Source organism: Taeniopygia guttata, chromosome Z (genome assembly GCF_048771995.1).
Source record: "Taeniopygia guttata chromosome Z, bTaeGut7.mat, whole genome shotgun sequence".
Classification (NCBI taxonomy): domain Eukaryota; kingdom Metazoa; phylum Chordata; class Aves; order Passeriformes; family Estrildidae; genus Taeniopygia; species Taeniopygia guttata.
In genome coordinates, this window is record NC_133063.1 from 25,680,322 (window position 1) to 25,694,512 (window position 14,191).

At 34.8% G+C, this 14,191-nt stretch overlaps 1 protein-coding gene across 7 annotated transcripts in view; it reads left to right on the forward strand.

The window, feature by feature from the left end:
* Positions 1–14,191, forward strand: part of FER (FER tyrosine kinase) — a 167,102-nt gene that overhangs the window by 104,801 nt on the left and 48,110 nt on the right. For 6 of the 7 annotated variants that reach the window (XR_012052731.1, XM_072921702.1, XM_072921703.1 and 3 more), the window contains 3 exons: positions 356–412; positions 2,371–2,486; positions 4,043–4,137. Coding sequence is in view for 5 of the 7 variants with exons in the window: in XM_072921702.1 (XP_072777803.1) it covers positions 356–412; positions 2,371–2,486; positions 4,043–4,137 (268 nt within the window). In the remaining 2 variants the exon portion in view is untranslated. Of the gene's footprint in view, positions 1–355; positions 413–2,370; positions 2,487–4,042; positions 4,138–14,191 lie in introns of those variants that run through there. The other variant, XR_012052732.1, reaches the window with a different exon arrangement.

The window sequence follows — 14,191 nt, forward strand, 5'->3', positions numbered from 1 at the left end:
CTTATCTAATTTTCACTTGATGAATTGTTAAAATTGTTAAAATTGCTAAATATAATTTTCAGAGCTTGTGTGAAACTTTAGATAGTGCTAATCTATCTACATACCATCATGTTGTAGGCTTAATTTCTAATAAAAAATTTCTATACAGTATCAATCACTATTTTATTGTATAAAATAAAGCAAGATTTGTAAAATTTTGAATTATAAATGTTTAGCTTTAAAATTTCTTGCTTTGCTTGTGATTGAGTGTTCTAAATGTAATACTTTTTCAACTCCATTTCTACTGAGATGTGTCTTAGTGAAACCGTGTCTTCCATATTTATGCAGACTGAAAATTCTGCTTTCCTTTTCATAGGATAAGAAATGGGTTCTCAGTCATGAAGATGTCACACTGGGGGAGTTACTGGGCAAAGTAAGTAGTAAAGTGAGCTAAATAACATTTGAGCAAGTATACTGTAATGATTAAACTATTTCTGCATACCTTTTATTTTAAATTGCTCTGGTATGCAATTTTTATTTCTTTTTTTTACACTAATACATGAGACAGCTTTAAATAGATGTAAATCACACTTGCTTGTAAACGTTATAATAGTTATGCTGAAAGTATTTAATGAGCTTTTTTTTTTTTTCTCCTTTGGAAGTGTTTTGAGCTAATTAGATTTTTATAAAGCATGATGTGGCTGTTTTACTTTCTGTAGTTGGAAAAAAATATTGCAAAATATAAGTAAAAACATGTGGAGAAACAGTTGTATGCTTATGCATTTGTGTATAAAATTTGGTATGATGAGATGACTAAATCATTATTTCTTAAAACAAATGCTAATTGCTTGTGCATGATTATTTTCACTCATTCATTGATGAAATTAAATAATTTCACAATCTTATTAAATCTTGTGTAGTTAATAAACATGTAGTTTACAAAGTCTGTTTAGGAACTACAAGTATTTAAAATCAGGCAAACTCTTCACTTTTTTGGCACTTTTGCACCTGCAGAGACCATTTTGGGTGCTACTCTGAACACAGAGTAGTTTGAAAAGATTTTTCAAAAACTGAGAAAATAAGATTAAATGGGGAAGACACAAATCAAAAGCAGTTAATTGCCTTCTTACTATAGTACACACTTAAAAAATCAGTAAGAAATTCAAGAATGGGGATATAAAATACTGCCATAAACTTCTCTTTCCCAGGATAAAAGCTCTTTGGCAGATTAAGATGACAAAAAGTATGACCATATTGAGCTGTGCCTTCATAAAATACAGGTACTGCAGGATCTTCACATTTTTAAACAGGATAGTTTCAAGGGAGGAAAGGAAGGAAAACATCTCCAGGAGATTTTTTTTGAAGTCACATGCGGCCCCAGACACCAGGATACAGAAGCATAGTTCATGTAGAAATTGATCAGACATAGTTTCAAAATTGAGATGTGTGTATTCTTTGGGAAATACAAAGCTTAACTAGAAGTATGAGATCTATAGTTTCCTTCTTGTTTCCTTCTCTTGAGGGCTTTTTTTCATTGATACCAGTGTTTTATACCTCACAAATTCCTTCTTCTTTCAACTCGGGTTTTAATTAATTTTCCTTTTGTTTTTATTAAATAAAAACTTACCTGGTGTATTATTTGTGGTATTTATTACTTCATTTTTCTTCTATGAAAGCTTAAAAAAAACCCTGACTTGGGGATATGTTGTTCACTACCTAAAATGTCATTATAAAAGGAGCTGCTTTCTAAAGTCTTGTCCAAATGGAAGCCTTACATATTTGCCTTTATAGAGTACTGCTGACCTTGAGTTTAAAGAAACTCTGGATCACCATACACCACAATGCATTTTGCAGTGGGTTTAATTTATGATAAAAAATAATGTTACATGTTTTCATTCTTCATATTTTGTATTTTTTCTTTCTTATATATGAGAATGTTTATGTTATTTTGATATGTTTTGTCACAGTTTTTGAGATCAGTTTTTGGTCTCTTCCAGACTGCAAGTTAAAAACTTTTCACAAAATACAATAGTGTGAAAATGAAAGTGTGCAGGAGTAAGAATAAGAAGAACAAAGTACTACAGTCAATGTCAGTTGATTTTAAAAGTATTTAAGAGGTTTTATGAGAAAATTCTAATTACTTAATTAATGGGTTTTTTTTCCTCTTTCCAGCAAGGTCAAAACAGAACTCATATGCTGTGTCCATATAATAGATGTACTATGTCAGAGTGAACGGATTTGGTTAGGGTAGATACTGAAAGAAAATCTCATTTGGCTTCATAAACACATTCCAGAGTTCTAGTCCACTTTCAGATGCTCTCTGCATTATTTTTTCTGGCAATTCATTAAGAATTTACTTACCTAGAATGATTTTATTTGTCCCGATTTCAGGGTAATTTTGGTGAGGTGTATAAAGGAACATTAAAGGATAAAACCCCTGTTGCTGTAAAAACTTGCAAAGAAGATCTTCCTCAGGAACTGAAAATAAAATTTCTGTCTGAAGCCAGGTAGGTTCTCTAAAATTACTTGTGGCAGGTTTTTTTCAGTTTTTATCACCAGATGCATTTACAAAACCTGACCTTCTGAAAAATTAAAAAAGAAGTAATGAAACTTTTCCTTCCTTTCTCTCCCTCAGTACATTCCACAGCTGTATCCGTGGTAACTAAACTTTGGCATTTTTAATGTGTGAATGCAGTAGCATTTTTGCTTGCTGAAACCATCTTGTTGACAAAGCAAGCCATGCCTGTAAAATAAAAGTTTGTTGTCTCAAGTGCTTTAATTTAAAACTTCTAAGATGTGCCATGAGGATTCAGATTAGAAGATTGGAGGATGTTGTGAATTTAAGTGTGATTATACCAGGCCTAACATCTGCCTTATATTCATGTCTGGTAGAGGTGATCAAATGTGCCCAGATTACTTTTCTTAGTGGGGTATAGACCCCATTTAGGAATTTTCTCTTTGTAAGAAGAGTTTGCTCCAGTAGAGGTATTTTATACTGTGTCAATCAGCATAAGATGATATGTTTATTTTCCAAATTACAGTCATGGCACAATATGCAAAGCATTCTGAGTGCTAGCTGATGTACATAGGTAGATCCTGAGACTCCAGGGAGAGGGCTGTCTTGAGATAAACTACCTTGCTCCTTCTTGCTATGAAGCTTCATATGTTTTAATTTCCACTCCCAAGCTAGTGTGATCAGTATTGGAAAATAAAAGATATTATCTGCATTTACAGAATGAGGGTTTCAGCCACCCTATCTATTGAATAATTTTTGAAAACTTGTAACTTGGCAACAGCAGAGATATGTCATTTGTTAAGCAGCTTGACACTAATGGGAAGAAATTGTCTGAAAAAATAGAATGTGTTATTTTTCGCTAAACATGTTAGTATTTTAATCTTGATCTGTGGGAAAAAGGGAAAAAGAGGAGGTGCTTTGAGTCAGCAAATATCAGAAGAAACATTTAAGTTACAAGGTCTCTATAGAATTTTGTATTGCTCTTCTTTTGACTTACAAATCATAGCATGCTGTTTAAGGCTGGAAATGTTCTTATTAAAGCATTTTATCAAAAGATATAAATTGTTCATTTAATTATCAAAATTGATGTCCTTATAGTCTTCTAAAACTTACTGGATTAATTAATCTTTCAAAGTAAATTGGAACAAGTGAGCTGTTGAACAGTGCAGCAGGGAAGCATACAGGCAAGCTGTGCATATGTTTTGATGTAGCTCTGCTTCTGGTCCACCACTGAAATTCTGATTAAATACAAGGGTTATGTCAGGTCATTTTTCAGTTATATAGATAAATGACACATAGAAAAATGGTAAAATTACAATGAGAATAATTTTTGATTTATTAATGACTCAGTTATGATTTTCATTTCAAACAGTGGTGATTGATCTGTTATATTGATTTTGATAACAGTAATGATATTTTTTCCTTTGATAACAATAACGGCATCTTCCATTAAAGTAACATTAAAGGTTTAAGATATTTTCCTGTAATGTTTAATCAGCCTGTACAATAAAGTTCATTACTTGAATAAACTTCTTGTGTTTTTTGCAGAATACTCAAACAATACGACCATCCTAATATTGTAAAACTTATAGGAGTTTGCACTCAACGACAGCCTATATATATTGTTATGGAACTTGTTCCAGGTAATTGTTTTTTTCCTTGTTTTTTGCAGCATATTTCCATTGGTTTCATTGTTTCCATAATGTGAAATGTATTGTTTTCTATTTGTCTTAGTCTGCCTTGTTGTGACTGACCTCAAAAGTCACTTGTGTTGCAAATCTTTGGAAATGCTAGTTCTACTGGCTTTGGAGTGGTTGAGCTCCACAAATCTGTTGAGAATTTTACTGTAGCCTTTAAATACAACAAGCTTCATTATTCTCCTGATGAGATATAAAATGTTATTTCCTTTAACAATAGAGTTAGGTAGAGAATGTTAAGTATTCAAAGAAACTTCATGTCTGAGTAATATCTCAATATTAATAACTCTTGTTTGGGTTACCTTTGTTATTATACATTTTACTCTCTACCAGAGTATATTGTTTGGTTTTAGGGTTGCTCTTGATTTATTTTTGGAATTGGATTCATTTTGTTCAACAATAGCTGGAGTGAATTTCTAATTGTTGGCATGATAACAGCTTTTGGGCAATTTTGCCTCTTTGTTGATTTTTTCCAGCAGCTGGAAAATGTGTTGATTTGATAGCCTCTAGTACTGCTTAATATGCAACACTGTATTTGTTCTATATATCACTGGATTTATCTTCAAAATTATACAGCAAACTGCTTTAGTAACCTTTTTATTCAGGAAGACTTGGCTTGCTTATAATTCTTGAATACTGGCTTTAGAGTGAGAGCACTGATGAAATATTTGACCTTGTGGAGTTTTCTGCCTTTATTAAATTAGATTATATTAGATTATTATATTTTTATGCATGATTAACTTTATTAAAATGGAGAGTGAAAGCAGTGTCCTCGGTTTTAGAGGATGCTTTAGTAATCAACTTCGTCAGACATCTCTGAAAAGTAAATCCTGATCTTTTAATACCTTTGTCATTCTGGTTCAGGTTTTTCAGAGCCTTGTACAAGTTGTTGAAACATGCTAAATCAAGTAAGAAGGAATTGAGTGAGAACTTTCCTCTGATTCTTATGCCTGTTTTGTAGTTCAAGTCTATCCAAACATTCTTGGGACTGAATTTGCTTGAGAAAGAAGCTTCTTGCAAAGAGAATTGTTGCCCTGTTTCAATTGTCTGTAAACTCCCTGGGCTGGCTGCTCTGCCTGCATGCCCTGATAAACAAGGGGCTGCCTTCAAGTCATCACACTTTCCCACTTGCTCTTACATCTTGGCACACCAGAGGCTGACCACAGAAAACATAAGGATGCCAGAGAAATGTCAAATCACTTAGACGAGTAGCGAAGCAGTGATTCTGATGTTACTGTTTTTATCTAGTGACAAGTTTGGATGAGATTACAAAAAATGATAGTTAATAGTGCTCTGACTTGGTATTTAACACTGCCTTTTGAGAAGCAGGATAGTGATAAAATTGTCTTCCACTTGACACTACACTTTCTCAGTATCTTCATTGTTTTGTCATAAATGTGTTTATGCTTGAAGGTGTTTAAGCAGTTTAACTCTGATATTCTGTTTAATAACTAAAAATGTCAAGTTTTAACTTAGAATTGTGTTCTGTGGATGTATGGCTAAGAACACCTGTAATTTATAAATGTCTGACAGTTTTTTTCTCAGAATATAAAATTAGAAGTATCTTCATAAAATAAGGGATTTCTCCTGTGTTTTCTGACTCCTGTCTAATTCTTGCAAATTTTCCGCCATTTTTATATCCCAAATACACATTAGGCCATACACCTACTATGTCTTTTGAGACTCCTGTGGTGTGGTTCCATAGCAGTTAATTCTGCTTTGCATTCCAAATTATGATTTCCAATTAGAGTCTTAATTTATTCAGGTATTAGAAATGTATATTGAAACTTAGCACTTTATATAGAGAGATGCTACTCTGTTAATTCTGTCATAAAATGGCTCTGAGAGTTATCTTTGTTGCAGGTGTAAATGGGATTTAAAACTATGCATATGGATAAAGGCATCAATGAAAACAGTAAAGAAATATTGCAGATGTGTCTTTAATTACATGTCCATCCTTTGCTACATGCAAAAATAGCCGGAATGTCACCAGCAAACAGAGAAACAAAGCTGTCAAAAACAATTATTCTTTACAGTAGACCCTTTTCTTGAGTGGGTGGTGTGAGAGGTGTTGGCATAAGTGACATGTCCTGTAAGTGTCCTATAGTAAGAACCAATTATAAAGAAATGTCAAGATGGGTATGTAAGAAGGATTAGCTGAAATAATAAACAATGTTGCATATTATGGATCAATGGAATCATAGAATTTGGCTTGGAAGGGGCCTTGAAGTTCATCCAGTTCCAACCTCCCTGCCATGGGCCAGGGACATCTCCTGCTAGAACAGGTTGCTCAGACCCCCACCTCACCTGGCCTTGAACACAACTAACTACATATTAGTGAGGAAAAAACATCCTTTACTTACTGCTCACTGGCTGTTGGCCATACTGATCTCACTGTACGTGTCCTCCCAGTGCCAATCCATCATAGTACTCCTGTACAGAAGGAAAAACCTGGTCCTTTTCACAGTCCATCTATCAAGAATTCAGGGAAAGTTCTTAATGTACTCTATGTGTGCGTTATATAGATCTCTCTTTAAGGGATGCACCTACAGGAAAATGCATCTGATCTCCCTGCCAGTGTCTGGGTTTTTAGAGGACCAGGTCTCTTTTCTCCTGAGTTTTGTCCTACAGGTCTTTCTGCAGGTTACTCTACAAGTAGGAAGGAACATCTTGTAAGCAGAGTGTGTGCACTGTTTATTTATTGTAGAATTTATATTTGGTATTGCTTACTATAAACTATTGTTTTAATTGTTGAAGAAATAAACTAAGTATAATGTTCTTTGTCATATATAAACATAACCTAAATTGCAATTTCCTTCATGTATATATCAAAAGTTACATATATGCAAGAAATGTGGCCTAAAACCACCATTCAGGAATTTGCAGAGTTGCTAAAAGATATGTATCTTTTTAAATCCTAAAGAAATTGTCCTGCCTTTCCTCCTCTCCCCTTCCCAAAATTACCAAGATAGCCATGGATAATGAATCAATAAACTGTTACTATTTTTCTTATACAAGTTTTACGTATTGGTAAGTTGAGATCTATACACATATCTAATTTGCAGGCTTAAGTTATGCTAGCTAGCTTCTGTGAAAAGGGAATCTAGTCAAGCAGATGGCTTATAAATTTTTATGATTGCATAATGGATAAATTTGCCATAACCTTTAAGGCACTCTTGCAAGTAATTTATTTTATTATTTTTTACTTAAATGACATTGAAATACTGACTAAAAGGATAGACAGCACAGATCTTTGTATGGGCCCAGTCCTGGATGCTGGATGGCTTTTCAACTACCATATGATAATAAAACCCCATGAATTTTAGAGTGCCCTGGTTTTCTTCTGTGAAATTTTTAGTACACTAAGAAATGAGAAAATAACTCTGCTTGGAAATTTTCTTTCTATTAAAACATTTTTTTCTTAAGGGAGAATTTACCATAGAGATGTCCTCTTCTTCTATGATGTATGACTCTTTCTCTATGACAACTGTTGTTCCTAGTTTGAAAATATTAGGACTGTTAAGAAGACTGCTGCTTAGATAAATCAGACTGTTGCTACATGTTAGTATGTTGAAGGACTCTGAACATTGTATAGGCTGCTATAGGTTATTTTCTTTGGAATATTCCTCTTAATTTTTACTGCTTTATAGTGAAATGCTCTTTAAGATAGGTTTGAAAAGGTTTGTTGCAAAGGTCAAATTTGCTGGAGTCTTTTTCTGGTATCTTCTGATCTAAAAATAGGAATACTGCACTGTTTCATAACTGAATAGAGTAACATTTTAGTAATCTGTTGTGATACACTTTAAGTATGCAGCTTATCCTAAGAAAGATAATAGAAGTTAAAATTTAAATTTAATTGCTAATTAATTTTGGGGAAAGAAATCCTGTATGTTGAGATTTCCTAAATGCTTGATGGTAGTAGAGAGCTGTGAGTTTGTATTGTCCTATGGACTTGACTGACCTGACTGAAAAGTAATGTAGTAAATTTGAAACATGAGTCTTAAAGCTGTTCAAGGGGAATTACTGCATATTTGCAACCGCTGGAATTTTCTAATGCAGAGATAATCCTTTGTCAGGGATTGTTTCCCACATGAGACAGAGCAGAACTTCGTGTAAGAGTTTATAGCGCTCTGTAATAATGTTACTTTCCTGTAATGCTAAGTCAATCTAAAAACCGAAGTATTATACTCACATTTTCTGTGTTAATTTATTAATTTTTCTTTGCTCTGTGTCTGTTGTCCTGGTGGAATTTCTGTGCTTTATCACACATTGTTGACCTTAAAACTGAAGAAAGAGAAATAATTACGAGGAACTGCTTTAGTATTCAGAACAGTGAAAGAGCTATTTGCCATTGTCTTTTAAGGCCACACAGGTCATAAGGAGTTTTCACAACAGCTCATTTTTAGCAAATTTATATGATGATTAAAAAGACTGCATGGAATACTGCCAGAGTCCAGACTGACAACTGAGACAAATGAATGCTGAATTTTGTTGGGATGTGGAGAAGTTTTATCAGGAAAATGCTGACGGGACTACAGAGCCTGCTTCCTGTTCTTTTCAGAGTGAACTCAACATCTATTCATGAAAAAAAGACAGGAAAAAAAAAAAAAGAAACTAAAACCCCCTTCTCTTTTACCCTTTTTTAACTTTTAACTTTTTAACTGTTACGTTTCTGGCCCAAACTTCTCTTTTAGTGATCATGGGTGACAAAGTGTGTTTTCATTCATTGCAGTATGCTGAATCTTTTAACTGCCTTTGCTTATAATTTATCATCAGTTCTCCCTTGTAATCAAAAAGGAACTGCAGGAGTGCCATTAAAATTTTAAATTTTGAAGAGTTTTTTCCTCTTCCTTTAGGGGAAGAACAAATCAAGACCAAAGGTAATCTGTAAGAAGCAAAAAGCAGGCCTAAGCTACAACATTCTTGCTTCTCCTTCTTTATGTCAATTTCAATTTACTTTTATCTTAGCTAGTTCTGAAAGGAGAATTTAATTTAGAGGTAGGAACGTGGTGTGTCCCTGAAATACATGTTCTAGAATGGGGTGTTTTGAGGATATGTATGGAATCCTGTGGTGCAGTTTTCACTTATGCGACTGTTTCAGCAGTTTGTCTTGTATTATCCTCCACAGTGCCTCTGTCCCTCCAGCAAAGAATCTGCAAGATATGCACCATCATCATGCTTGCACCAGCTCTCTCTGAAAAATTGTCTAATTAAAAGTAGATGCAAACATCTTGGTGTGTTCCAGTACTTGATTAAAGGTAGTAGATGGAAGCTTGAAGTCCCATGTTTTGTGACCTGCTCCTTTTTGAAGCTGAAATGTTTAATCTCAAGTTAATAGCCTACTTTCTCTGTTTCAGATTTCTGTATATTTAAACATTTTCATAACCAACATAGTTAAAATTAAAACCCCAAGAATATTTTGGAATAATTTCATTTCTGCTAGGTCAGGCATTCAAATATAGGCAATTGAAGTGTCTGTCTTCTCTGTTGATTCTTAATACAGCTTCCTCTAGCATATGCATTATGCTAATATGATCTATGATGAGGATATTATATATTATGATATTATGAAAACTGGATGATCTTCCTGTACCAGATCCTTGCCTCAGACAGTTCTAAACAGTTTCTCAGCAGTTGTCTCTCAGCTTTTCATCCATTCTGTGGCCACAGACTATATTTAGTCTGTTCTAGCTGATTTATTGAAAAAATATGGATATTGGTCTAGTACCGATATCCAACTGTGACGGACAAAAACTCTCTTAACAGTTTAAAGTTAGAAGGTGTATGTTTATTGTGTGCGGGATAGCTCCCAAATACACACTGCAGCTTCCAGGTGATTACAGAGTCTTTTTATCCATACAAGTATTGAATACACAAAATACAAATGCATATTCATCATTTTAGTACATCCCATTCCCCGCTTCGTATGCTAGTCACTCCAAAAGCTATTAAGCATGCGTAGTTTGTCCCTTGAAATGGGTCGGTGGTCCCTTTCATGGGGAGGGGTCCCAAAATGAAGAAATAAATGAAGTCTTCCTCGTTCTGACCTTTCTACCTTTTCAATGCAAATATGACAAATGAACTCTTGGTAGAACTCCCATTCCTTGTCTTCAATTGGTTTCAGAACAGAGGAGGCCCACAATTGTCTTATGTTCCTAAAAGCTATTTGTCAGTTTCTATATTCTTCATTATAAACCCAGCTAACTAAACATTGTGCTGACAAGCAATTAATTATTAGTTAACTATTAACTCCTAACTTCATCAAGGCCTACTCATTTATTATTATTATTTTAATTAACTCTAGTAAGGCTTATTTCTAACTAAAATCTTAGCTCCTCTAAAATCTCTAAATTCCTTAAAGTTTACGTTTCATAGCAGGGATCTGCTCTGATCTGTTTCTGATCCCCTCTCCCCAGTGTGTGCATGGACATTTTTCATTCTCCTGCTAATGCATTACATTTCACTGGGGTACCAGTGTACATTCCTGATACCATCAGAGAATTCCTTTGATAATAGATACATGCTTTTAAAAAAAGCAATTTCCTTTTAAACTTAACAGTGAGTTTGTGTTCATTGTTTTAGCTTACTCGTGTTGGATGGTTCTCAATGCTGGCAGCTGGAAAGAAGTAGAGCTATGCCTGTACATGTAAACAGCTACGGAAATACTCAGTAATCTAATAGCATGGGAAGATTGTCAGAATTAGGTTTAAGCTATACTCAGTTTATATCCAGACATGTGTATCCAGCTTCCAAGGGGGAGTTCAGCAAGGTCACAAGTTCTGTCTTTGCAGCTGGATAAGGTAACCTGTAGAGGTCTGTTCAGAATCATTTGGGATGCAAATTGCCTGTGCCACTGTTGCAGAAACAAATCAGAGGTGGCAGGTTTTATTAGCTCAGATGCAGCACTGCTGGATGTGAAGTGCCCTGACTCCCAGGCACACCCAGAATGAGCATGGCCATTTCTGTTGTGCCTGTACCCAGAATCACTGCTCCTGGAAGAGCTCATGAAATGGCTAAATGTGGCACTTCAAGATACGGCTTGGTGGGCATGGTGGTGTTTGGTTGAAGGATGAACTTTATGATCTTGGGAGTCTTTTCCAACCCAAGGGGTTATGATTCTTACCCAAGTGTGGGGTTACCTCTGAACCCTGTTCATGCTGTCCTACCTGCAGTTGGCTTTGGTCTGGCTTGGTTTATTCACTCCCTTTCTTCTGAAATGTGATTCCATTGCTACTTTTTGTATATTAGAGCACTTCTTAACTCCTGCAGGGTGTGTTTTGTCAGAAACGTGTAAATAAAGTATGGTATCTTCCTAACCTACTAGGCTCACTTTTTGGCTTTTCTTGGAAAAGAGAACTTCAGGGCATGAAGATCCATTATATGCGGCACTGAGGAGCTGATACAATTTACTAAATCTTAAATTACTATTGTGAAATTGCTCTTATTTTCTGCATGTAGTGATAATTCAGAGTATAGCACCAAATCACAGCTGACTTTGTGCATTTCTTGTTACTTACATGGAGCCAGTAAACCCATTTATACCTAAAAACTCAATTCTGAGATGTTTATAATTTATTTATTATTGTGAAATTCAATATCCATATTATCTTGAGCTTTTCTGCTAAATTAATTATTTTCTTAAATACAGGAGAGCAGATGCTAAGAGCAGCTGAAGTACATTTATATCATGGCTTACTTGAACCTCAGATTAGACCTGTCACTGAGGTGCCACTGATTTCATGCACAGGCTTGGAATGCTGACTGGTGCTGAACTTTCACATTGTGTGATTCAGCTACTGTGTTTTCTACTTCAGTGTGGTTTTTTGTCTTTCCTACTTTGGAGGCAGTGAGATCTCTATAGAGATCATTCATGTTTTTTTTCTAATTGGTTCTCTTTAGAGAGCCCCTTAATAAAGTTTTGTATGATCTCACCCATTGGTTGTATTGGTTGTATATCCTCTATAGCTGTCTTTTCTGGGCAGATTTCAGATCTGAGTCCTATCTTGCAGTCACATCCTGAGTCTTTACTGCACACTGTTCAAAATCAATACAACAGAAAAAAAAAGGATCCATCAAATTCCAGTTAGAGATAAGATGAAGCAGTAATGACTGTCTGGCTTTTCTATTCAGTTCTGTTTTTTTCTCTAGTCAAATAAGTAATCTTCTCATTATTTCTGGTCAGTGAAGCCACCTTCTGTCTACCTACAGTTTCTCTTCACACAGACCCATGTCTGCTTCTCTAGTTTTTCTCTCTTACTTTATCCTCTTAAGTTTCCAGCTTCCATTTTGATTTGTCTCTGTATCTCTGCAACTTGTGCTTCTGCCTGTGCCTTCTTTGAGTGAAATGCCTGTTGGGCATTTCACTCAAATAGCCAGACAATTCCCATGGATTCCTTCTCTCCACGTGTCCAACTTTTCCCTCTCCTCATCAGCCCTCATGCAGTACACACACACATTACATACAGACCCTGTTTCTTCTTCCTTGCCTTGCTCATAGCCCTGTAATGCACATGGGTCTCTTCCTCCCTCTTTACTTCATGGATTCCAGATTATTAAGCAAAGTCAGATTCCTTTGGTAGGGTGAAGGTGAGAGTGATTAAAAATTCCTTTTGCCTCAGAGCTACTATTTAGTCAAAGAGGACCAAAGCTCTGGTCTCCTTTTATAGTAGCATTTCAGACTACAGTTGGATTTTTATCTCTTCACATGTTTTCGGCTTTGATGTTAATATATTTTGTATCAATATTGTACAAAATCAAATCAGCAAATAGGTTAAACTAGAAAATCCATTTTAAACTGAATAAAAACAATCAAACATAAAAAAAATATTGAAGTATTTTGGTAGTTGCAAAAACCTCTGTATTCAATTTACTTATTTTTATTCATTGTTATTATCTTTTTTTTTTTTTTGACTTTGCCTATAACAGTTTTTACTATAGTAGCTATTTAATGTGTTTGTGTTGTTCATTGTTGTTTAGATTTAAAAAAACCTGTGTTCTTCAGGTACATTCTGTTTCACATCAGCTATCGTGTCTCTGTAATCTGCAATACTTTTCGAGGTCTTTGATTATGGATTATTGAGCATCATCAGATTGCAGGAATTATTTACTGAAGAATGGAAGACTTCCTGGGGAGGTCTTCCTTTCAGGTAGCTTCTGAAGTAGGTTTTATCTCTGCACTCACAATGGATATCCTTACAGCCACAATACTAAAACATAAAGTGTCCAATTAGTCTGGATAGTGATGTTTTGGCATTACAGAAGACAAGGGATGCTAGCTGCTGATGTCTCACTATGATTTCTGGTTTCTTCTTGACAGGTGATGACAGACTCTGTTTTGGACAGGCACTTATGTCACACGGGATATTGGCATCATGCTCTACTTTATTTGCTCTGCCAGAAATCTAAAGCAGGACTTGCTGAGCATTGTCAATATTTCATTTATTTTGATAATCATATGTCTGTGGTCTGTCATCCGATTGAAAGGAAGTGAAATAGCATATATAAATATGTTGTAACCTTCTCATCTTCATTTCATCACAGTGCAGTTTTATTTTGTGCTCATGCGTCATCTCTGTTCTGGTCTCATCACAGGTTGTCTGCTAAAAAGTCATCCAGAGCACATTTTCTCTGTGTTTATTTCTTTGCTGCTGCTCCTGTCCTTGGCTCTCAATGCACACTATTAGTTTAATTTTTTTTTCTTCATCTTTTGTTTTCACATACATCTGTTCCTACTCATACTTCATTAGTGCCATTGCTAAAACTATATTGGCAGCACTTCGCATATTTATAACAACTTCTATTTGCTGTACTTAACAGGAAAAATAAAGTTTTAACTGGATATCACAATAGTAATCTGTATGCAGCTAGAAAAGTAAACCTTGGGTTTCTTTATAGTTTCTGTTACTACATATATAGTGAAATATAGAACAAAATATATATAGTGAAATAAAAGAACAAAATAAAGTTAAAGTACTGCATTGCACATAAGTTATGCATTAGT